The sequence below is a fragment of the Myotis lucifugus genome, unplaced genomic scaffold (assembly GCF_000147115.1).
Source record: "Myotis lucifugus unplaced genomic scaffold, Myoluc2.0 scaffold_349, whole genome shotgun sequence".
Lineage (NCBI taxonomy): Eukaryota > Metazoa > Chordata > Mammalia > Chiroptera > Vespertilionidae > Myotis > Myotis lucifugus.
The window spans coordinates 851,236-877,030 of NW_005871397.1; the positions used below are offsets into that span (position 1 = coordinate 851,236).

The 25,795-nt window shown below is 43.1% G+C and overlaps 1 protein-coding gene and 1 long non-coding RNA gene across 11 annotated transcripts in view; one reads left to right on the top strand and one right to left on the bottom strand.

The window, feature by feature from the left end:
• The window catches only part of LOC111828387, a 25,838-nt gene extending 16,546 nt beyond the window's left edge, over nt 1–9,292 (top strand). The window contains exon 5 of the long non-coding RNA XR_002832254.1: nt 8,913–9,292. This is a non-coding gene — a long non-coding RNA (uncharacterized LOC111828387). The remainder of the gene's footprint in view (nt 1–8,912) is intronic.
• Nucleotides 1–25,795, bottom strand: part of FRYL (FRY like transcription coactivator) — a 232,292-nt gene that overhangs the window by 15,694 nt on the left and 190,803 nt on the right. For 7 of the 10 annotated variants that reach the window (XM_023764802.1, XM_023764805.1, XM_023764803.1 and 4 more), the window contains 9 exons: nt 24,077–24,217; nt 21,872–22,069; nt 17,921–18,082; nt 17,504–17,578; nt 17,009–17,194; nt 12,659–12,862; nt 10,079–10,243; nt 4,672–4,922; nt 2,064–2,271 (listed from right to left, as the gene is read on the bottom strand). In XM_023764802.1, the coding sequence (XP_023620570.1) occupies nt 2,064–2,271; nt 4,672–4,922; nt 10,079–10,243; nt 12,659–12,862; nt 17,009–17,194; nt 17,504–17,578; nt 17,921–18,082; nt 21,872–22,069; nt 24,077–24,217 (1,590 nt within the window). The remainder of the gene's footprint in view (nt 1–2,063; nt 2,272–4,671; nt 4,923–10,078; nt 10,244–12,658; nt 12,863–17,008; nt 17,195–17,503; nt 17,579–17,920; nt 18,083–21,871; nt 22,070–24,076; nt 24,218–25,795) is intronic. The other 3 variants (XM_023764804.1, XM_023764809.1, XM_023764806.1) reach the window with 1 other exon arrangement.

Consider the following 25,795-nt stretch of genomic DNA (forward strand, 5'->3'; position numbering starts at 1 on the left):
GGCAAGGGACCATCTAATCTAATAAAAGACAAATATGCAAATTGACCATATCTTCACTATGCCTTAAGCCATGCCCACCAGCCAATCAGAGCGACTATATGAAAATTAACCCAACCAAGATGGCGGCTGGAAGCCACGAAGCTGGAGTGAGCAGGAGGTGTGGTTGCTCCAGTGATGGAGGAAGCCAAGCTTCCTGCCTGCCGCGGCTGGCTCTGAGCTCCACTCAAGGCAACAAAGTTTCAATTATAGAAGGTAAATAAATCCCAGAATAAAAAAAGAAAGAAAAAAGGAGAGGCTGGGAGCTTCCGTCGCCGGGGGGCTTGGCCAGCCTGAAAATGGCCCTCAGCCCCTCACCCAGACTGGCCAGGCACCCCAGGGGGGACCCCTCCAGCCTAAAGGGGGTGTGGCCAGCCTGCAAACAGCCATCAGTCCCTCATCCAGGCTGGCCAGGCACCCCAGTGGGGACCCACCCTGAAGGGGGTGTGACCAGCCTGCAAACAGCCATCAGCCCCTCACCCAGGCTGGCCAGGCACCCCAGCGGGACCCCCACCCTGATCCGGGACACCCTTCAGGGCAAACCAGCCAGCCCTCACCCATGCACCAGGCCTCTATCCTATATAATAAAAGGTTAATATGCAAACTGACCCTAACAGCAGAACGACTGGGAATGACTGGTCACTATGACACACACTGACCACCAGGGGGCAGACGCTCCTGATGGTCAGTGCGTTCCCACAGGGGGAGCTCTGCTCAGCCACAAGCCAGGCTGATGGCTGCCAGTACAGTGGTGGTGGTGGGAGCCTCTCCCGCCTCCTCAGCAGCGCTAAGGATGTCCGACTGCAGCTTAGGCCTGCTCCCCGCTGGCAAGTGGACATCCCCTGAGGGCTCCCGGGATGCCAGAGGGATGTCTGATTACCAGCTTAGGCCCAATCCCCTGGGGAGCGGGCCTAAGCCAGCAGATGGTCATCCCCTGAGGGATCCCAGACTGCGAGAGGGCACAGGCCAGGCTGAGGAGCCCCTCCCCCCCGAGTGCACAAATTTTTGTGCACCGGGCCTCTAGTCCTATATAATAAAAGCCTAATATGTAAATCGACCAACAGCAGAATGATCGGCAGAATGACCGGTCGCTATGACATGCACTGACCACCAGGGGGCAGATGCTCAACACAAGAGCTGCCCCCAGCCTGCAGGCCCCAGGGGGAGGCGACTGGTGGTGGCGGGGCCGGCGAGTGGGTGGTGCCAGGCAGGTGCCAGCGGGGGCCCCCTGACTGCCCTGCTGGTCGCCCCGCAGAGGGAGGTGACTGGAGGCAGCGGCAGGTGCCAGTGGGGGCCACCCAATCGCCCCACCGGTCGCTCCACAGATTGGGCCTGATTGCTGGCCAGGCCTAGGGACCGTACCTGGGCACAAATTTTGTGCACCGGGCCTCTAGTCTATATAATAAAAGCCTAAGCGACCATTAAGATAGAACAACCAGAACGACCAGTCACCGTGATGCGCACTGACCACCAGGGAACAGATGCTCAACTCAGGAGCTGCCCCTGGTGGTCAGTGCGCTCCCATAGGGGGAGCACCGCTCAGCCAGAAGCCGGGCTTATGGCTGGTGAGTGCAGTGGCGGGAGCCTCTCCTGCCTCTGCAGCAGCGCTAAGGAGCAAAGAGCTGGGTGGTAAGGAGCGAGGGGTCCCGGACTGTGAGAGGGTGCAGGCTGGGCTGAGGGACACCCTCCCCCCTCTCAGTGCACGAATTTCATACACCGGGCCTCTAGTGCTTTATATTTCTTTGATATCCCTGATGGTACCTGGTACACTATAGGAAATTTATCAGTTGTTTTGAAATTTTATTCTAACTGCTGCAAGGGAGCTACCTAGAGTAGTCACTGTATATAGTACCAGCAGCAGTACAATGTCACAGTGTGAATTTAGTAGTATCACTATCTTAGGGGGAAAAAAATTTTAAAGGAAATCAGTGGCAGTATTAAAATTTGAGATACTGATTTCAGACCCAAACACCGTAACTTTATCAGGTAACAATGATGTGAATTCAGAAAGCTTAAACCTCCCTGACCTGAAACAGCCTGGAGAACACATGGAAAGTAAACACGGCGCAGGACCCATCCGAGTCAGACAGCATCTGGTTGACGTGGCAGCGCCAGGCTTCCTCTTCGTCCTCGCAGGCCACCGGCTGGAAGGCGGCGATTATGGCAGACAGGAATGGCGACGGCAGAGGCGACGCCTGCACTTCTGGAAAACCATCTTCCTCTTCCTCATCTTGACTGTTAACACAGATCACAGGAATCATAATGCTCTCTCAGAAGAACAGACTCAGTTACTCAGCATGCTGTTAGTCATCCAGTCTACATTATTCTTACGAATGCACAACCAACAAAACTTTGTAAGAAAGCACGAATAAGCACAAGCAAGCAGATTTCTGGTTAGCACCTTCTACTTAGCCTCTTTGGAATTAGAAGTCTAATTTCACTCGACTAACCTTAAACAACCCAAGTCCTATGACATGCCAGCACTATGGACTCATTTCAGTAATGGCTATGAATAATTCAGATTAGAAAGCTTTCATGTTACCTAAACAAACTCATACATACAGACAACAGAATGGTGGTTACCAGAGGGGAAGGGAGCGAAGACAGATGAATTGGGTAAAGGGGTCAACTATACGGTAATGGAAAAAAAGTAGACTTTTGGTGTAAACATGCAGGCGTATACAAGATGTCAAATTACAGTGTTGTACACCTGAAATGTATATAATGTTATTAACTGACGTTACCTCAATAAATTAAAAAAATTTCCATTTTAAATGGTCAATTTTGGAGGCCCAAATTGATGATGATGATGATATTAAAAAAGCTTTGGCCATGTGCTTTGTGTCAAGGGCTGTGTCAGGTACTTTATATGGACTGTTTCGTTCATTCTTCACAGCAACGCTGTGAGGGTTAGGCACTATTATCTCCATTTTCTCGATGAGGAAAAAAGTTTGCTTGTTTATTATTTTTAATCCTCACCCAAAGGCATGCTTAGAGAGAGAGAGAGAGAGAGAGAGAGAGAGAGAGAGAGAGAGAGAGAGAGAGAGAGAGGAAGAGAGAGAAACATCTATGTGAGAGAGAAACATTAATTGGTTGCTTCCATATGTACCCCAACTGGGAAAAGAACTGGCAACCTTTTGGTGCACAGGACGACGCTGAACCAACTTGAGCCACGCCAGCTGGGCAGAAACAGTTTAGGGAGATTAAATAATGTGCTTAGGTTGTTGGGTAGGAAATGACAGAACCAGAATCTGAGTCCAGGACTATGGGTCCACAATCCCAATAATAAAAGCCCTGACAGGCAGTGCCAGCTCAGCTACTTCACATACTGCGTGCTCAGCAGTATGGCAGTGGCAGATTTTATGCAAAAGGAACATACGACCTAGCCATTTTCTGTAAGGAATTTATAATCCCAAGAGTCAGATAACAAAAAATGGAACGATGAAAAGAAAAAGAAAGATGTATTTGGGTTGGACAGTCTGTGAAGTGTGCAACTCTGGGACTTGAGGATGCAGAGCTTGTGCCAGACACTCCATAAAGAAACGAGTTCCTCAAGGCCTTGCAGGTGCCTGTTCCACCTTACAAGGCAGAAATTACAGGAGAAGGATCTGAGTAAAGGTTGGGGGAAAAGATGAAAACAAAGCAGATGTTTGAAGTGAACAGTTAAATTACACCTCAAAAAGCTTTTTAAAATGTCACTGGGGTGACTGATTTGAACAAAATGTATCCTGTATGCTTGAGTAGGTGTGCCTTTGTAATTAGTAGGGATGCTCTATTCCATTTCAGTATCAGTAAACCATTTGACTTCAGCCTTTTAGAAAGATGAACAGCTGGCTATCTACCCCTACATCGCCTCTGGCATCCCTGAACTTGAGTATGATCGGTGAGTGAGCGAGTGTATAGGCTACTGTCATATCCAAATAAAAAACATCAACAAGGTGCTGTTAATGTCTGAATGTCCACGTCCATATGTAGGTCAGACTCTAGATATACTAAGAGTGAAAATTATCCTCACCTGTTATACATATTCAAACTCTATTATCAATTGTGGTACAACTGAATGATTTTTATTGCAAGAGTAAAACTGACATTTGATGATTACTAAATATTTCTGTGTAAGACTAACTATCAAGGAGTGTCAGACTGTAGACTAGAGAAACATTTAGAAGGCAGAGTCTGACAGTACTAAAAAATCATCACTTCTGCTCATTATATGTCAAACTTGAAAAATCTGACCACTGATAATGAAAGTGGAAAATCATTTTTAGATACATTTCAGATTTATTCTGGTATCATAGACGTTCACTCCATGATTTTGATACTTGGATCTGGCTATGGCCCAATACTGATTTTAACATCTCGCTATTAGGCATTCTGCCAAAATAGGTATTTGCTGCTTCTAAAAATGTATAATGACACTCACTGTGCCTTGAGAAATGCTCATTTGTTTTTCTTTAAGTGAATGTTAACAGAAGATAAACCCACCACAGTAAATCATTTTATCTTTAAAAACGAAGATAGTATGACTGAAACATACACAGAAATGAAAGTAAACTGGAATAGAGGGTCATATTTGGGAGTGGGTGGGAGCAAAGATATCATCTCATGAAAGTGTTTGTGATGCCTTCTTCTCACCTAGACAGTCCAGAAAAATCCGCTTCTTCCTCCTCACATCTTTCATCTAGTTCTTTCAGAGCTAAGGTGACATCGTCCTCACAGATGGACTCTTGGTAGCTCTCAGGGGCCAGAGGTTCTGGCATGTCAGTTTCCTCTAAATCAAGAATTCCTTGACACACGAGAGAATCCTGCTGTTCTTGAATTACATATGCCCCCGCATCTCCAAAGGCTGTAATAACCTGTTCCTCCTTTAATACTGAACTTGTATCCTGTGAAAACAGTATTTTTATGGACTTTAATAACATTAAAACAGACAATTAATCAACATAAAATAAACGACTATTGCCATCAATATACAACTATTTTATTAAGTTGTCTTCATTCATACAGTTTCATTTTTAGAGTTTTTAGATACTGACTATATAAAGTTGTTTTTTAGAAATAGTCCCAGGTTTAAAAAAAATGAAATTAATATGTTATCACTTATTGCCACATATAAACACCAAGGAGTTCTCTTAAGAGGATTTAGGTGTTTAGTTAGAAATATATTCTCTGGGAAAATACCTTCTCACATACATATTCTAATTCCACATAAGAAGTTTATATTACTATAAATTCTCTCTCACATAAAATATAATTTCTTTCATTATACCAGAACATTATATCCAGTAAATTCTAGATATAAGGAAGGGGGCTAATTCAAAATAGTTAACCCACTGGCCCTGTGGGGCTGCCCATGAATCAGGAACAGGTTTTGACTAACCAGGAGAATTAAACGGAAACAATGATGGTCCATGGACCTCCTGGCATAAATGAGCTGAATACTTGTGATGTAACAATTGCTTTCGGGTGTTAAGACCACACAACCTTGTTACATCACTGAGTTACAGTTCAGAAACCACTGGGAAATTTTAGACTTTTGTTTTTGAAAAGTAAATGAATTACAAGCTCATTTATCAAACAGGATGACTGCATTCTTCTAACCCCAAGCAAATGATAATACAAATTTGCGTGGATATTAGTTTAATCAGTTTGAAAATAAGCACTATTTGGTCCCTTACAGTTTTAAGAATAAAGACCAGCTTCTTTTGTTGCTTAGACCCAAGTTACTACTTGATTTACGTTAGTTTCTTATCTTGTTTTCATGGACAAAAATAGAATATTCTTCCAAAATATGAAAAGTAAGTGAAAGTCAGAACCCTTGACTTTTGACCAGCCTGGGCCTTGGTTTATTCATCTGTAAAATTTATATAATAAAAGAAGGATTCTGATCAGGTTCTGGGCTGGGTGCACTGAGATAAATGAATATGGTACGTGTAAGGTAAATATCATGAGCAATAGGCAAAGGACTACTGGTACTCAAAGAAGGGAAAGATCCCATCTGGTTGAAACAATTGAGAGCCTTCTCTTTGGAGGAAACATGTGATGGGCTGTGACAAGACCGGGTTGAGCTGTGGAATGAATATCTGTCCTCCCAAAATTTACATTTGGAACCCTACACCCCCGTGGATGGTATTAGGAGGTGGAGCCTTTGGGAGGTGATTAGGTCATGAGAGTGGAGCCCTCCTGAATGGGATCAGGGCCCTTAAAGAGGCCAGAGAGCTAGCCAGCTCTTTTTCCCTCCACGTGAAGACATAGCAAGAAAACAGTCATCTGCTACCAGGAAGAGGGCCCTCGCCAGACCATGAATTGGCTGGCACCTTGATCTTGGATTTCTTGGCCTCTGGAACCGTGAGAAACATATTTCTGTTGTGGATAAGCTACCCAGTTTATGGTATTTTGTTATAACAGCCCAAGCTAAGATTGGTAGTATTTCAGGGAAAAGGAATTAGAAGTTGTCAAAGGCACAGAAATATGGCAAGAAAATACAAGGTGTGCATGAAGGGATTGAGTCTTCACAGAATAATACGTCAAAAAAAAAAATACAGTACAAGTATTCCTTAGTCATCCCAATACCTTATATTCACCACACTCAAAGGTTTAATTTTTTTGATGATTTGGTCATTAAGCATCAGTTATTTGGAAAGACAGTTTATGTGATAGTGCTAGAGACATTCCTAGAATTTTTATTGGTGTTAATTTTTCCTTCTACATCAATTTAAACATATCAGGTTGAAATAATCCACCAAACTTCTTAGTTTAAGGCTCTCATTTTTCATTAGTTTATACCTATGTCTGGTTGTCATTTGTTCTTGGATAATACATTTTATAATTGTATATATTATATAATATACACTGAAATTTTCTCTAGCACCTAGATTTCATGAAGACACTGCTTTTGGGCTAATGGAATGGATTCCATGGCTATATGTAGATTATGAGAATCAAATTTTCTTATTAGACAAACACAAATATACTTTGTTACCTTCAAAGATTCAATACCTATAAGGAATAATTTCTGTCACCCATGAATTGGTCTCCAAACTATTATAAACACTGGAAGAAATCCTCGGTGAAGATTTCTCTAATAAACACAAGTTCAGAACTGAGTTCCCTTCCAGCCCAGAAGTTATAGTCATGACATGAAACACCGTTGCCTGTTGTTTTCTCTTCCTGATATTAACATAATCTAAGAGAAAAATTCAAAAACACTCCTAGGAATAGATTTTTTTCTTCATTCGTAAAATAGCTAACCTATTAAAATTAATTCTATTCCTTATTTTAAGAAAATGCTTTAAGTAATAGAGTTATGGTCTTATTTCAATATCTTGGGGCTTTCATACTTTCTTAAAAAGGGGGCATTTTGGGGTCATTTGACATTTTTAGGCACAGCAGGGAAAACCAAATTAGGCCAACATACCCAACAGATACAAGCTTGTATTATTTCTCTTGAGGACAGCATTCTTTTGGGTGATAGTTGTAATGTCAATAGAACTGTTTCTAAATGAAATACTATGGTTTAAAAATATCTCCTTTGTTCTTATCCACCAGTTCACATAGTTTATACTAGTAATGAAACCCACTACTGTGGAAAAAAACCCCTAGAAAATGAAGTGTTTTTCCTTTAGGAAAGGAAATAAAGTATCATCAGGAACTTTATAGTAAATAGGAGGTAAGCCCATTAAGTATTATTGGATGAGTGAATGCCCATCTGAAATAACACAATTTCCAATATACCATACTATACGGAAATATATGAGTTATTTCTGGGAGGTAGTTTAGTATGCTTGTAGCTGTTTAATAACCAAAAATTAAGAGTGCCCTATTTGTTAAACAATATTAAAACATATAATCATTAACCACACTGCTTTTCTTAAGAAGAAGGTATTTCTAGCATCAGTCTGCTGTTTCCATGGTTTCTAATGAGAATGTCGGTTGACCTTTTAACGTTATGATCCAAGCTACACACGGGATTATGAACTGGTAGTTAATGCTCACTTAACAAGCCTCCCAACAGCTGGAAGAAATATCGTCCACTTAAGGTGCACCTCTAAATCCTGCCAGTCCTCGGCTGTAAACATTTCTCCCGCCCAGGCACTTGGTCTTAGTTCAGGCCCTCTTCATCTCTTCTAACATTATCTCCTTATCTCAGCCTCCTCCAGTCCACACTCCACACCTCTTACCACGCAGACTCTGCTAAAACACAAGGCAGACCCTAGCCTTCCCCTGATGATAGGTGCCTAGAACGCAACAAGCTGCCTGTGGCAGGTACAAGAACCTACTTTCCTTTTTCCATAAGAAAAGCTGAGATTTAAACAAGAAACACAAATCAGACCACGTTCTTCTGCTTAAAATCCTCCTATGGTCACCTGCTGTGTGGTCTCTAATGGCGACCAGGAGAGCCCAGCTCGACTTGCCCAGGTCCCCGGCTGCTCCCTGCACCCGAACGCTCCCCTCACATCGTCAAGGGGTGGCTCCTTGTCCCTTCGGCTTCACCTCGAACGCACCCATCCAACCCTCTCCCTCACCAACACCACACTGCCGTTCGATTTTCTTAGTATGAGCAAGACGATCACTTTCTGATACAGTATTTATGTTTTTTTTGTTTTACTGTTTATTATGTCTCCCCTATTGGAATTGAGCTCCCAAACCCAGGAGCCTTTGTCTCTTCCACACAGTGCTCTGCGCCGGGCGCCTGGAACAGTGCCCAGCACATGGCAGGGGCTCAACCCCTGGGCATCTGCTTCAGTGCTTGTCACAGGCAAATCGTGACAGCATGACTTCCTATCCTCTCAAGATCAAGTCTCAGTCTTTAGCACGGCACGCAGGACCCTTCACGTCTTAGGTCCTAACCGTCTCTCCTCCACTGTCTTCTCCAGAAAGACTGCGCTTCCGGGTGTCACTGGAACCGACTCATTTCACACGGCCGTGTCTCTCCACACGGTGTCCCTCTGCCTGGCAGGTCCCGACGGCCACGGAGCCTGTCCTTCACCACCACCGCCCCCTGCACAGCTGGCAGCCTCGAGTTTTCACCAAGCCTTGAGCACGTGTGTCACCGAGTGTCTCAGACTGAAAGGAAATGCTCCTTTTTCACCTCCTCTGTCTCCCCGAGAGCAGGTGCGTGCCGGTTCATCTCCCCAGCACCTCACTGGAAGCCTGGCGTCTGGTAAAATCTCAATGAACATCTGCTGAACTGAATGATCTAAACTCCAGCTAGACTAGTAGGAGCATTTTTAAAAAGCCACCCAAATGCCTTCATTTCAAAATATGTCTGCTTGCTGTTAAAGATGTAAAATAGACTATCAGTTTAATAAGAGCATGAGAATTCAACTTACTAAAATGATGACATCTACTGACTACAATAATTTGTTTAACACTGAAAAAATAGAGTTTTTCCCTAATAGTTACCAAGGCACGAAAACACATATAACAGAGCTATATAATTACTGTTTTAAAGAAAGTATGTATAATAATCTTAAAAAAAAAACACTAAGAAAACTAATACTTACTTATTTTCAGTCAGTCATTAGCTTGGAATCTGGCTTACTTCTCACAGGCCTTTCCAAAAAACACAGCACTAGTAGTTCCAAAGTCTTTTTTTTTTTTTTTTGAGATTTCATTTAAACAACTGCTAACACAGCTGGCCTGAGGTTCCCTCCCAATCCCAGCACCGATTACTGAACCCCACACACAGCGAAAGGAAACGGGAAAGCAAAGCGGCCCGTAGAGGAGGCAGCGCCACCGAGGTGCCCACCGCCCCCGCGGCGGCTGCACAGGAGCCGAATCACGTTCTGCAGCCCAGATGCTCATTACGGACACTCGGGCTATTTCTAACCTGCAGGTCATTTCCTTCGTCCACCGGCTGTTTTTCATCATCTGATTGGACTGTTTTATGTCAAAATAACCCGCCAGGTTAGAAATACCGCACACAAATCAAACGTTTAGCATTATCGGGTGAAGACTCTCTTTGAGAGGAAAGCGAGGGATGCTCCAGAGGCTAAAAGGAGCCCAAATTGGCCATGCACCAGCCCCCACTTCTCCCCACCTCAGGCAGCTGGCTGTTAGCATTGTCTAGAGAGGGCTCCAAACTGGGGGTCTCATCTCTGATTTGAAGCACTTCTTCTGCGGAGATGCTGCCCGTGGAGTCTTGAGACTGGAGCAACTCAGGATGGTCTGGTGTGGTTTCATCGGCAGCAGAATCACTGTTTAACTAAAAGGGGAAACAGGAAAACAGGGAACTTATTTATGAAACATGTTCTATATCATAACATATTGTGTGTGTGTGGGGGGGGGGGCGGGGGCGGGAGGGGCTTAGAAAGATCTTTAGCTTCCTAAAATGGCCCTGTGCTCCATTCAGTCTCTGTCCGAACGGGTGCTGCTATCGCACGCCGCTACCCCATCAGCACAGCAGGCGACGCTTTGCTGAACAAAACTAACGATGGGGAAGAGCTCCATGTAACTGTGTTCCTCTCGGACACATGCACACTTTGGCAGTAGCGTCTGTGTGTTCAGTTGGTCTGAGTGTCTGTGGGCAGGCTCTTCCCCGGGGCTTTGGTGCCACGCACGCGCCGAGTCTCAGGAAGCAGCGGTAGTTTCCATTGTGAACCGCTGTTCACCGACTTAAGCGAAAATCAGTACCACAAAACGTCAGTGATACAAAAAGAATTAGGGCAACAAAGGCGCTGTCAGGGCAGTCCATCATTAGCTGGTTTATAGTCTTTGAAAAGTAGTACCAATTAATTAGAAAAACCGAAAAGAAAATATTATAGTTTTTCCTCTTGTAAGTAGGCTGTACATTTTTCATGGTCAATATTCAACATAAGAAATATGAAGTCTGTGATTCAAGTAGGTAGGAAAAAAACTCCCCCGCGCCCCCCCCCCTTCCCGCCCCCAGGAGGTAGCTACTTCAAGTTCTTTTTTATCTCGCGGCCACCATGACGGGGTGGCCTTATGAGGAGACAGTGGTTCTGCCCCGAGGCTCTCGTGAGAGCTAGCGAACCTGATTAAACACTCACTATAGCCCAGGTGGCTTTCCTCCTCCTGAGACAGGAGGCAGATAGAGTCAGGAGTCCTGCTTTAAAGGGCGGGCGAGGGCCTGGGGGTGGGGGGCGGGGAGAGTATTGTGAGCACAGTTGCACCGCAGGTGGGGGGCAATGCCAGCCTCTGAGCCTACAATCTGGCTCCTGGGAGGGCCGGTGCCTCCTTCACTCCGTCACTGTTGTCAGGAACCCAACCATTCCTTTATCAGGGGCGGGGCCCGTCCGGCCCGCAAAATCATTTGGTCTGGCTCTACCAAGGCATCAGGGGTGAGTTAATTAAATGCCTGACCAAATATAGCAGGCTAATTTTTAATCTGATAATTTTATATGGTCCGCAAATGATGTTATAAATATCCAGATGGCCCTTGGCAGACAGAAGGTTCCCCAGCGCTGATTACATGAAGACAGTCCATGGAGGACCAAGCCTGGGTAGCATGGGTCTAGAGCAGTGGTCTCAACCCTTGGGAATCACCTGGGAATCTTTTTTAAAATCCTGATTTCTGGGCCTCATCCTCCAGAATGAGGCCCAGAAATCAGGATTTTAAAAGATTCCCAGGTGATTCTAATGTGCAGCCAAGGTCTGGAGGCACACTGCCTGTCTCAACCCCACTCCCTCGCCGCGGGGGCCCAGGACAAGTCACTGAGTCTGCAGAACTGCAACAACCATTCTTAGGTCCGTGGTTCGGGAGTTATAGTGACTAATACATGTAAAACCCCATGAGCAGAGACTGGCACATCTTACGCACTCAGTGAATGATAACGCTTATCATTCTAATACTTAAGTGGGGGTTAGTTGAGAGACACAGCGGGGTAGGCAATGAGATGCTAAAAAATGAGAGGCGACAGAAAGCCAACCACAAACTGACAACTGTACACCTGGTGTAAATCCCGCTCAGCCTGGCATTCAGCATCACTGCCAGCAACTTACCAGCAGACTGAGTGTGGGGCCAAGTAAAGAAAGGCCCGCTAGTTCCTCGTGGAAAGGCCCACTGTGGAACACAGGTACGCCTGCTCCACGCGGGCTGACTCTTTACTGCATGCACCGCGGTGGCTGTTCCACACACCCTTCCTCACACTGCACCTAACCTTCCTTCGCCCCCACATTTCCGAAGGACCAGACTATTCCACAGCCTTCTTTTTCTCATTTTTCACTCATTCTTTAGCTCTCTGTCATCAGCCCACGTGATACAAGTCAGAAGCTCCCTCTAACTGACTTGATTGTGAGACCAAAGTCGTGCTCAATCTTCCCACATTGACTAGAAGAGAAAAGCAGGGAGCAAACTGGTCTTCACGCTGATACTGAAAACATGTATCATTCACGGGAGGTCCTCTGAAAAGGCCCAGACCAACGCGCCGCTGCCGGGAGGGAAGCGGTGTAAAACCTGTCTTGGCCACGGGGTGTGCAGCACCCACGCCCTGTACGTCAGGGATAACGGCGTACCCCATTACTGCCGCGAGTCTGTTTCCATTTCAGTGTGTGCATTTTACCCAAACTGAAATGAAAACCAGAATACCAACACACAGGAATTGCTAGGCTAAGAGGGCAAGGAGAGCAGCTGTCGCTGTGAGAGGAGGTGACTGGGTACCATCTGCGTGCGCGAGAGGATCTGGCTTGCTGTGAGGGCCGCCTCCTCCTCCGAGGACTCGTCCGTGTCCTCCTGGTTGGTCAGGTTCAGGCTGGGGGTGCTGCTGGAGCACTTGTACTCCTGGAGGGACGGTGTGTCCCCTTTGTCAATGCTGTCCAGCGAGCGCCGGCGGACTCCCCAGTTGAAATTGTCCATACTCTCCCCCTGGAAAAGCAACGTGACTTTTAAGACCTCAAACACGCGCTGGTAACCGCAGTAAATGTGATACACTGGGGAAACATATACCAAGATGAAACATACTCAGTGCATCGTCATAAGCAGAGTTTCAATCAGCCCTTCAGTTTCTTGAAACTTTTAAGACATCATTAACTATTGATACTTCAAGAGATCCAAATATTTGGTTGAAATCCTCATTTTAACTAAGTAATTTTCTTAACTTTCTATATCGATTACTGGGGACCGACAAAATCTACTATCTAGGCCATTTCTAGTCTAACACACAAACACAATGAGATCACAAAGAAGACAAACACACCACGGACAACAACAAATACACAACCCACAACACCAGGCTGCAACTTACCTGCAGCTCCTGGTTAGCAAAAAGGAAAACACACAGAATTAGCAAGAACGAAGACAAACATTTAAATATACACTAAACTTCTTGGGGAAACCTCTGTGATTTCTCTAACTCAAAGACTGATTCAAGCTCTGGATTAAGCTTTGTGCAAGAAGCCAACATGTGATTTAAATTACTTTTTAATGCAAGCTATGTGGAGAAGTCAGAGACAGACAATGAAAACAACATTTCTATGGTACACTTCAGCAACACAAACTGTAAGAAAAATCTTCAAAATTCACATAGACTTACTGCTTGAAACAATGCAAAACTGACTTAAACTAACAGTGGGTTGACAACATACAAGGTCATAATTGTTTTAGTCTGTAGGACGGTTCCGACTAAACCAAATGGTCATTTCTTATTATAAAACAGTTTCAGCTCTTGCAGCTATCGAGGCATAACTCTGGCCACTTCAAAAGGTCTAGAGGGAATATGGCGAGTTTCTGTTTCACCCAGATTTATGCCCTAAGCCAATCCTCCTTTTGTAAGGATATAATTCTTATGACTCTTTCCTAAGCCCTGACATGACAAATGCCAGCAAAATGCGATTTATTTGTGTTCCTTTACTCAAGAGGGATTGTCCTGAATAGAGGCTTTCAAAGCCTTAACAACAACAAAAAAGGGTAAATAAAGCTGAGGAATACTTATTTCAAATAAAATTTAAGATGGAAGCCAGTTGTATAAAATCGATGAAAAGCAGAGCTGCTCTTGTCGAACCAGGAGCTCTAGCCACTTGGCCCTTTCCCTGCTTCCAGCGCATATCCCAGAGGCCTCGGGCTCTGCAGGCCAGAGCTTGAAGAGCCACCTTTCTGGAACACGTTTCAAATACTACTGTGTATCATACACAGTGATGGCGACAGCCCTCACACGCACTGGGCTTTTAAGGTTTCATTAGCAGTTAAGTTTGTTTTGTAGCAAAGTCTTTCCTGTTACCCTGTTTTAAGCAAGACTGTATTTAGATTTTAGAAAATCTCTATCATTTGATTTGGCCTAATTATGAGGCAGAAATCAGCACCACTCTCCCCAAAATACTGTCATTGGAATTAAAGATGGACCTGTAATAAGCATCTTTAATTTCATATGACTGAAGTTGTACTCAAAAGCCGTTTTTACCACCATGGACAATTTAGAGTATTAGATGAACTAGGAAGCATTTACTGTTCTTAAAAACAAACAAACAAAAAAAAACCCAACAAAAATAATCCTAACATTACAAAAATGTCAAGGGCCTACCTTTAGAAGTTTTAAATTCTGAACTCTAAAAAGCAAATAACTACAAAAGAATTCAGTAGTTGCACATGCCCTTGAAGTAGGGCAGCAGGTCTCTTCAACCCATCACACTTTTAAAAATATACATATATATTTTTATTTCAGAGAGGAAGGGAGAGGGATAGAGATGGAAACATCAGTGCTGAGAGAGAAGCATTGATCAGCTGCCTCCTGCACCCCCCATACTGGGGATTGAGCCTGCAACCTGGGCATGTGCCCTGACTGGGAACGGAACAGTCAACACTCAACCACTGAGCTCATCACACTTTCTGAAATTAATTCTAGAGGGTGATGACCTGCCCTTTTGGAAAACAAATATAAAATGAAAGGGAGATAATAGAAAATATCAGTGTGCATAAAGCACTGAGTAAGGATGCATACTCTTGAATATTTTATTGTAAAGGTGTGTGCATGTAGCCCTAGCTGATTTTGCTCAATGGATAGAGCGTCGGCCTGCAGACCAAAGGGTCCTGGGGTTGATTCCGGTCAAGGGTACATACCTTGGTTGCAGGCTCCTCCCTGGCCCAGGCCCTGGTCAGGGCTCGTGCAGGAGGCAACCAATTGATGTGTTTCTCTCACATGGTTTCTCTCTGTCTTTCCCTCTTTCTTCCATTCTCTAAAATCAATGGAAAAATATCCTCGGGTGAGGATTAAAAAAAAAAAAAAGTTAAAAAAATTACAGTTCTAAGGGAAAAAAAAGTGTGTGCATGTATATATTTGGATGTGATATAAAATGTATTAACTATGGATCACAGTGGGGAAAAAAACCCAAAACGTTTAAAAGCCACTGCCTTACAAGTTGCTGAATAATACTTGTGGGGCTCCTAGCGAACCTGTACGAGCGTGTCTTTGGGAATACGTAAATGGTGAACTATCAGAGAAGCCTGCATAGCTCCTCAGCTAGTGTAGAGGCGTCTCTCTGAGGCTCTGTGGTCATCTCCTCCTATCTGTAGGGGAGGCTGAAACATGCAAGAGGACCTCCCTATCTGGTTTCCCATCGACAACTAATGATGCAACATGGCCCAGGCCCTGACACTTCGTTCCTGCACCTCACCTAGGAGAGCCAAAGGAAATACCCCGTCAAGAGAGTTGAATGCATACGCGTTATATGGGTGACTTTAAATTCTCTGGAGCAAGATATACCAATGACATGGTATGGATGCCAAATAAGGCCGTGAGGCTCTTGAATACAGATATTGGTAACACTTTTAGAATGACCATTTTCTTAACTTATTTGACATAAGCTTTCCCTATGTTTGGGCGACTGTGGTTTAGGGTACTGACCTCAGTTATAGGGACAGGTCCCGAGTAGCCCAAGGCACCAGGGCAAGCCTATTCGCTTTGCCCCGGTGACTGTTTCAGAAACTGGCACGTGTCTCAATGTGGAACAAGGAGATGTGACGAGAAATTCGCTAAGAGTTTAGGAGAGCAACTTCTTTACTCTCATGAGAGCATTTCTGGAAGGGACCCCACTCTGAGCACCGCTGCTGTGGACATGAGGCCACACACAGCAGGGACAGCCATATCTCTGCTGTCGGCGGTCAGGCTGACTTACAGAGAAAGGCACAGTGTAGAGAACAGCAGAGAGAGACGCAGAGACCACCGTGCTCCGCATCTCTAAGCCCTGACTGCCTGGCTCGGCTGTGTGAGCTCAGAAACCCACTTTCTGAGTTGGGTTTTCCACTTGGAGAGCATCTGAACGGACACAAGCATCAATCTGATCTAAACTGAATCCATCTCGAGGAGAAAGCCCTTTGGGTGTTAGATGAAATGAGGCATTTGAGAGAACTGGCTACATCATCAAGTAGAAAGCGGTGAGGAATGTCACAGGAAGAGTCTCCCCGTCATGTGCCATAGGAAGAAGTTTTAAGAGACTCAAATTCTTTTGAACCATCAAGTTAGTGTAAGCGTCATGCTCTTTAAAACTGTCTGATAAATTTAATTGTTTTACTGTTTTGCTGCACATTAGTTTCTATATCACATGCCAAGCATTTAAGCCTAAGCTCACCCTAAATTTAAAAAATACTTTTGGCACGGCATAGGAAATATAGTCAATAATATTGTAATAACTATGTATGGTGTCGGGTGGGTACTAGACTTACTGGTGGGAATCACTTCGTAAATTATATAAATGCCTAACCACTGTGCTGTACACCTGAAACGAATATATTAAATGTCAACTGTAATTGAAAAATAAAAAAGATTAAGAAAAGGACTTTGGAAGAAATCCATTTCTTACTTTCTAAAGATAAAGACAAAAAATCAGATGTTCCTCTTTTATTTCAGATTTATTCTGCTATCGGACTGACTGTACTAATCATATTTAGTTCCCAATTTAGATTTTTATACTCTTGACCTTACACTGACCTTAATAAGGAAAGAGTCTATGGTCAAATCTTTAATTCTTATACAGCTACAACTATTCTATAAATATTACAATAGGAAGCCCATATCCTTACCTCTGCATCTTCCAATTCAACATCCAAAAAGTCAAAATCCTTAAAAACTCCAAACTGTTGTTCACTGGTATTATCTTCCACAGGTACTTCTTCCTCTTGAATTACGTCTTCTGTTGCAGAAATTAGACTAGTCTGTTGGTCACCGACTTCCAAATCTTCGTTAGAAGAAAATACCACCTGACCCCCCCACAAAAGAATAAAAAGCCACCTGTCAGCTTTGTCATTCTGCATAGGAGACGTCCTCGCCCTAAGAGCCACTGCAGGCCTCAACTCTCAGTGAATGCAGAGCTTTTACTGGTCTTCATGCTGACATCTAACTGGCTGAATCCTTAATTAGCACAGCTGCCAAGCGTCACAGAGACAAGTCATGCTTTTTCCATGCTTAGTCAGTACTAAGGTAAGTTAAAAAAGGCAAGCAAGGAGACAATACTTCCCCTTTCTTCATGGCACAACAGGATTTTTAAAACCTCTCCACATGCGTTCACGATTACTCACTGAGGGATTCTTCGGGAGGCCAGACTCTGGGCCACAGAGAGCAAGCACATTCATTAGCTTTTCTCTTGTTCTTCGCTAAGGGGAAAAAACATTTCAAATGTCAGGATTCCTGATAAAATAAGACAACTTCTCAAGTTTTCATACATATAATAAAGTTGATTCTTCTATTCCACAAATGTTCAGGGCTTTTTTAAAATCCTCACCTGAGGACATGCTTGGGGGGCGGGGGGGCAGGGGGAGAGAGAAACATTGACCAGTTGCCTTCCGTACATGCCCCAACCGGAAATGGAACCCGTAACTCAGGTGTGTGCCCTGACAGGAACTGAATCGGCAACTTTCGGTGCATGGGATGATGCTCAACCAACTGAGCCACTCCAGCCGGGCATGACTGTTCGGTTCTGATGTTCTTTTACGTACCTGTGATAGCTGTGGCCTTTTCCAGCTAACGGGGACCAAGGCATTAGAATTAGAACCAGAGGAAGTAGAAGAAGTACTTCTAGTAACAGCAATAACTTTGGGCTTCCCATTTCTTCCAGCTGTGGTATGTTGATCACCATATTTGTTTCCAATAATTGGTGTCTACACAGAAACAAAATGCCAGTGTTTGACTCAAATGTTTCAACATAAAAGGGTTGACAGTATATCTATGACATTTTTTTTAAAACAACCAACCAAAACATGGCATAAGGAGAAAAACTACTTAGCATGTGGTAGATGTTGCAAAAATCAAAGTTGTCTTTTTTTTAAATCAAGAGATTTCACTTTATTGGAGTCTCTGAGACTATCAGAGAGCTTATTCCTATTTTCAATATAGATCTGCTTTCTTTAAAAACAACTACCTCCAATCTTTCCCCATGTGATTATAAAATGTATCTTCTTTGAAAGCTCAGAGAATGTAAAAATAATTTAAAAAAAAATCTCACCATTCAGATTTAACATCTATTAACATTTTGGTATTTTTTCAATGCACATTGTTAAGCACTTCAATAATGTGCTTTTGCAAAGATTCAAGATAAGAACTTCAATGAGAAAGATATCTATGTAGCTTCTTACTACAAATCCAAAATTTATTTCAGTATAAATTCTATGAAGATTCAAAACTCATTTATATATATTTGGCTTTGTGAACTGTCTTGAATTTGCATTTGAAAATAATATTCAAGCTCATGTGCATGTTGTACAAGTCCCTTTTTATAATCTGGTGCCCACTTCCACTCGGCCCTGAACTCCACACACCAGCAAAACTAAACTTGCTATTGTTTCCCAAACAGGCCACGCTTTTACGGACATGCTGCCCACTTTGCATGGAATATTCACCAAAGCAAACCCCTATCTATTTTTAAGGGCGACTCCACACTTCCAAGGAGGCCTTCTCTGGTACCACCACCTCCGGGTAACTAGACTTGGACAGTCTGCCAAGTGATGGTGATTTGTTTATGGGCCCATCTCCCTTCCTCCACAAAAGTCGCCTGGACCACATGTGACTCATCTCTGTCCCTCTAGTACAGTGGTTCTCAACCTTCTGGCCCTTTAAATACAGTTCCTCATGTTGTGACCCAACCATAAAATTATTTTCGTTGCTACTTCATAACTGTAATGTTGCTACTGTTATGAATCGTAAATATCTGATATGCAGGATGGTCTTAGGTGACCCCTGTGAAAGGTTCGTTCGACCGCCAAAGGGGTCGCGACCCACAGGTTGAGAACCGCTGCTCTAGTATATCTCCAGTGCCTACGCATAGCAGGTACTTAGGAAGTTTTGAAGAAAAAACTGAAATTAAGTATATCAAATGTTTTGAGAATTCATATCACTGCCTCAGTTATTCCATTGATTTGTATGGTTTGACCTGAAAAAAAGGAAAGCCCACTTTATAATTTTCCCATGCACTCCATGTTAGAAATTCTCCGATGATATTAACTATTAGCAATAAACATGCTTTCTATCTTAAAAAAAACAACAACACACCAATAAGCTCTGGATAAATTTTAATATCAAAACTAAACTGCAAAAAAGTTTTTAAAATTTAAGTATTCTTAATCAATTAAAATGTGATTAGATCTTCGACTTGTACCTTTCTCAAATCCCCTGCAATACTTGGTCCATAACTTCACTTCTCTCTTGAAAAATTTTTCCTTTGGCTTGTAAAAGACCGTTTCAATAGCACCAAGACCACCAAGATTGGGATTAGGTGCTGAAGAAAAAAAATGGGGTTCCCAGCAAGGGCCCCAAATCTTTATATGAGATTTATATTAATACTAGAGGCCTGGTGCATGAAATTCATGCATGGGGTGGGGGCAGGGGTGGGTCCCCTCAGCCCAGCCTGCACCCTCTCCAATCGGAGATCCCTCTCACAATCTGGGACCACTGGCTCCTAACTGCTCACCTGCCTGCTTGCCTGATCGCACTTAACTGTCCCCCCTGCCAGCCTGGTCACCCCTAGCTGCCCCCCCTGCCGGTCTGGTCACCACTAACTGCCCGTGCCCTGCCAGCCTGGTCACCCCTAACTGCCCCCCCTGCCAGCCTGGTCGCCCCTCACTGCCCCCCTCTGCCAGCCTGCTCGCCCCTCACTGCCCTCCTCTGCCGGCCTGATCGCCCCTAACTGCCCCCCCTACCAGCCTGGTGGCCCCTCACTGCCCCCCTCTGCCAGCCTGCTCGCCCCTCACTGCCCCCCTCTGCTGGCCTGATCGCCCCTAACTGTCCCCCCTGCCAGCCTGGTTGCCCCCAACTGCCCCCCCGCCAGCCTGGTCACCCTCAACTGCCCCCCCTGCTGGCCTAGTCGCCCCCAACTGCACCCACCCCCGCCCCCCTGCCGGCCTGGTCGCCCCACGCAGCCTGCTGTTTAGTCATTTGGTCATCCCTCACTAACCCCCCTGCCGGCCTGGTCGCCCCACGCAGCCTGCTGTTTAGTCATTTGGTCATCCCTCACTAACCCCGCTGCCGGCCAGGTTGCCCCATGCAGCCTGCTGTTCAGTCGTTATGTGAGGGCGTCCTGACCAATTTGCACATTACCCTTTTATTTGTATAGATGACATAGCCAGAGGCCCAGGTTTCCTTTTGGACTGGTGGGCCCTGCCTCTCTCTTGCACTAAAACACTGGGCTTCTCAGTTCTCAGTTTATTTTAGTCTTCTTGTTCCTTCCACGATTTCAGCTTTCTACTTTCACAACACTGAAAAAACCCTTAATTTGTTTTTTGTTTACTTCCACCCAAGATTTCTTCTAAAACTTCAGATCTGAAAATCTAATTGACTACTAGGCACCTCAGTGAGTATGTTTCTTAGTCACTTCAGAGTCAATAAATTTAAGACTTAACTCATCTTTCTTTCTTGCTAAGAACTGTTCTTGAATTCCCATTTCCTCTGAATGGGACCAACATTCATGCAGTTGTCAAAGCAACTATCCTTAACATTTCTTCACTAGCACCTCTTCTCCTTCCCATCAAATCCCATCAATTATTTCCTCAGTCTTTTTTGAAAACCATCTTTCCTCTGCAGTTGCCTAGGAACGGTCCAACATAATCTTTGTTTTTAATTAATTAATTTATTTTTATAAGTATTACATATGTCTCCTTTTTCATTGATTGACCCCTCCCAGGCCACTCCCACCCCTCGGGACACGCCCCTACTGCCCCAGTGTCCTAGTCCATTGGTTATGCTAATATGCATGCATACAAGTCCTTTGGTTAATCTCCAACATCATCTTTTGCTCAAAGTGTTCTAATAGATTCCTCACAGATTCCCCTCCCCTTCTCCCTGGTCTATCGTCCATCCTGTTGCCTGACTGATCATCCTAAAATGCAAATCCTAATATTTCCTACTCTAGCTACAAATCCTTTAAGAATTCCTACTGCTTCAAGATAAAACCATTTTGTTACTAAGGCAGGGGAAATCCCAGTGATCCTGCCCTCGCCCTCTATGACTTCAGCTTCATTTCTCTTCACTCTACCTCTGTTCTCTGTGCTTAAAGAATGCTGTACCAAATGGAAGTTCCTGGAGCACCATGCTTGCTCACAATTATAAGCCTCCCTTCACATGCTGTCTTTTCTGGGATATAATCTCCCCACTCCAAACTTCCATGTACACATGCCTGTCTAGCATTACTTACCCTTCCGACACTCAGCTGAGACCAAGTTAGATACACATGCATTCCTACACGACCTTCAACTTACTTCCAGCCAAGCAATGACCACTACTTTTATCTGCCTCTTTCCCCGAGAGACCGTAAGCTTCTGGAGAGGCCTACTCCCCACCCCCCTCCCATTTCCACAGCACCTATCTCAGTGCCTCCTCCTGAGTATGAGCAAAATCAATGCATTTTGAATGAACAGACAAACATTTCTACGAGAGCATCTATATCCTGGGCATCTTACCTCGGATATATCAAAATGAAAATCTAAGGTCTTCCCAGGCAGCTCCTTGGAGACATTATTAAAAATCTTAGTGAAGGATATTTCAGGCGAACCCACGTCACCACCATAGGTCTTGGGGCTATCATTGGGCACAACGAGACTTGCAGAGCGAGACACCACCAGCTTTAATATGTTAAGGGCTTCCTTCCAATAAGGACTCTGATTTAAAAATAGATTAGACATACAGAAGTTACAAATACATATTTAACTAAGAATAAAAGTTTAGTTATACTGTAAACAATGGAAATATTATTTCTATAAAAACTCTGGTCATTATTCATTTTTACTCTGAAGTCCTTAAAGAGGATCTGAGTTTCAAAAGGAAAGGAAACAAGTTATTATTTGTATGGTTAGTTCTATGAGACACCATACACTTAATAATGTTTCCAAATCAGAATATCTTGCTTGCATTCTTCCAGTAAGTGCTTTATAAGTAATAGTAGTCGTAAACAGAGGAGTGATACATATGTGAACATTCTAAATAAATGAAGTTTATAGTTTTATGGCTCTAAATATTTTAAGTCTTGGAGGTAAAGTATTTTCAATACATACTTTTTTAGACATAAAAATATTAAAATACTAAAAAAAAAACCCATTAGATTTTTGTCCGTGACCCAAGCCCCAAATAATTAGTGTAAATGCTGTGCTAAAGTGATGCGCTCAGGGATTACTGAGTTGTATAAGGTGCTTTCCCCCCTACATATATGGTGACTATGTGTTTTGGGTTGTTTTATGCTTTTCTTCATTTTGTATGTTTTGAAATAATTTAGTTGTAATTTACATGATAAATGTGTAGGTATAGAAGAACCAATGTCAAATAAAGAATTTATATTTTTCCCTTACTATCTACTGAAAGGAATACATATAAAAACTATTTTTTCTTATATTTATGATACCAATATCACATCTCAACCTTGTATTATACACATTGTTTTATAGTTGACAATTCTGGGTGGGACACCTTTAAAACAACAAAAGGAAATGAAAAATCTTTCGCAGAACTGAGTTATCCAATTTAATGACATCTTGATATAAAGACACCTAAAGTACAAAATATTTAACAATAAAAATGTCCACATAATATTGAGATATTTGAAGCATATCATTGTAAAAAAAAAAGTTTACATTTAACAAGGTAGAAATTTTTTTCCCCCCTGACAGTTAATTAGAGGCTCTGAACATTAGAAAATACAAAAACTTCTTCAGGAAATTCCATAAATTATATAGGCAATTGTGTTCTAAATGTAAACGATAACCAATAGTTCAATTCTGTAAAATGTTCAATGTTTCAATAAAGCAGAAGTCACTAATTGTGATGGGCCATTAGCTAAATATGACCTTGGTTCACATAACACTTAAAAATAAATTTGAGCCCAGTTGGTATTGCTCAGTGGTTAAGCATTGACCTATGAACCAGGAGGTCACGGTTCAATTCCCGGTCAGGACACATGCCTGGGTTGCAGCTCAATTCCAAGTAGGGGGGCCTGCAGGAGGCAGCCAATCAAATGATTCTCACTCATCATTGATGTTTCTATCCCTCTCTCCTTCTCCCTTTCTTTTTCTGAAATCAATCAAAACATATCAAAGCCTGGCCGGCATGGCTCAGTGGTTGAGCAGCAACCTATGAACCAGGAGGTCATAGTTCAATTCCTGGTCAGGGTACATGCCCTGGCTGTGGGCTCAATCCTCACCCAGTGTGGGGCGTGCAGGAGGCAGCCGATCAATGCTTCTCTCTCATCAGTGATGTTTCTATCTCTCTTTCCCTTACTCTCTGAAATCAATAATAAAAAGATAATAAATAAAAACATTAAAAACAAAGAGTCTGCTGTCTAATAAGCTGTATCCACAATACTGATCTGCATAACAAGGCCTTGCTAACAGTTCAAAGGTGAAATTCAGTACAGACTAGGTTGACGTGTCATCACTCACATTAAGCCAAGTCTGATTTTTTCACTTTCTAAATATCTGGTGCTTTTTATCAGATAGCATTCGGATTCTGCTTTTTGTCATTTACATTGAGAACATTGTTCCATTGTACACATTCCTGAAAATATGATTTATGGACTTACCACTTCTTTCCTCTTGGACATTTAAGGTGCCTCTGGTTTTTATGATTATAAATCACTTTGAGATGAACATTTCTGCATCAGTTTTGTGGTCACTCACCTGTACATATTTGCCAATAATCTTTATGATCTCCAGGTTAAACTGCTTGACTGGGGCGGCAGAGAGGTCAATGTGACTCAAAAGACTGTAGATGATCTGCAGCAGTGACTGCTGCATACTGGACAGTCCTTTCTCCAGCAGCTGAAAGTGAAAATTCGGTATTTACATTTATGATATTGAAAAGTAGACTTAAGTCAGGAGTTTAAGGTTAGAGGACTAGAAATCCAGAGACGAAGAAAAGTAAAAGGTAATGTCTATTATCTTAATCTTAGTGTTTTCTTTTACTTCCTTAGTTTAACTGAACACCATTTATTTTACGTAAAGAGAAAAATCATTATACCACCACCACCACCACCACCACTAAAAAATAACTACCCCCAAGCTACTCACACCAGCCCCTGATTAGCTATGTGATCTTGGACATGTTTCTTAACTTCTCTGAGCCTCTTGATTTTTTAAAATAAAATAGCGATAACCCCTACCTCCTAGTGTTTGCAGGACAGTTAAATATATAGTTTTAAATACATGTTAGCAATACTTTGATAATTATGCATAATAATGCAGCAAGGATAACTTACACTAGTAAGAGCAACATTTGGGGCAAAGCATCCTCTCTACAGAGCAGACAGATGCTGCCGTGTGTGGCACCCCCGGGCTGACTGTGCAGGTCCAGACCGCAGGGAGAGCTGGTGCTACCTGAGTGGCGAGCTTTACGGTGGCACAAAGTGAAGGTGGTCTAAGGCAGCGGTCGCCAACCTTTTGGACCTCGCAGACCACCGGTTGGCGACCGCTCATCTAAGGCACTTAAACTCAAAGCCGATTACACTCAAAGCCGATTAAGGAGGTTAGCACTGGTTTTATCCTGCCTCTTGTCCTGAATGGGTAGGAATAGGAGACATGGAGAGACGGGAAGCTGCCAGGCAGATGGCCCACAGTGTCAGCTCTCTTAAATGTACAGCTGATGGGAGCAAGCCTCTCAAAGCACTTTAACAATCCACACAGTCCTGAAGCATTTTATGACAGTCAGGGACGTAGCCAGATTAAAGTGCTATGAACATTATTTACAACGTTCATTGAGTTATGAATAATGTCTTTTCTGTTTACACAGCATTTTAGGCTTAATTTAATTTCTAGAAGCCAACTTTCTAAAACGGAAGGTAGGTACTAGTTTATCATAAGCTGACAAACATTTTTAGTGACTAGCAACTTCTTCCTTCTGCGGTTCTCTCTGTGGCTTTCTACTCAGTAACTTGCTAGGCATGAAGTTACTCCCTCAACAGACAAATATTAACTTTTTATGCGGTTCTAGGGCTAGTTTTTTTTTTTTTTTAAATAATTCTGTTTTTAGCCACCAAGATCATATTTGAGGTCAGGAAACAAATGTATCATCAAAATAAAAAACGCCCTGGCAGAAATGCGTCTGCACACTGTATTATGCCAGTAGGGATTTCACAGTCGAGAACTACTTGTGTAGAAGCAAAGATGACCATTCTCGAGGATCAAGACCTCTAGAGACCCGTTTTCCATTTTAAATAAAGTTGAGGTTTACACTATTTTGAATTCCTATCTCTTAGGGACAGTGAACGAAGACATAAATACTGAAAATGGGAAAAAAGTTTATAAAAACGTCCTTTATACTGGAAAAAAATGATTTATGTTTTTCTTTAAAAAGGGATGCAATCTATAATCACTCTCAAAACAATTTGAAGATTAGTATCA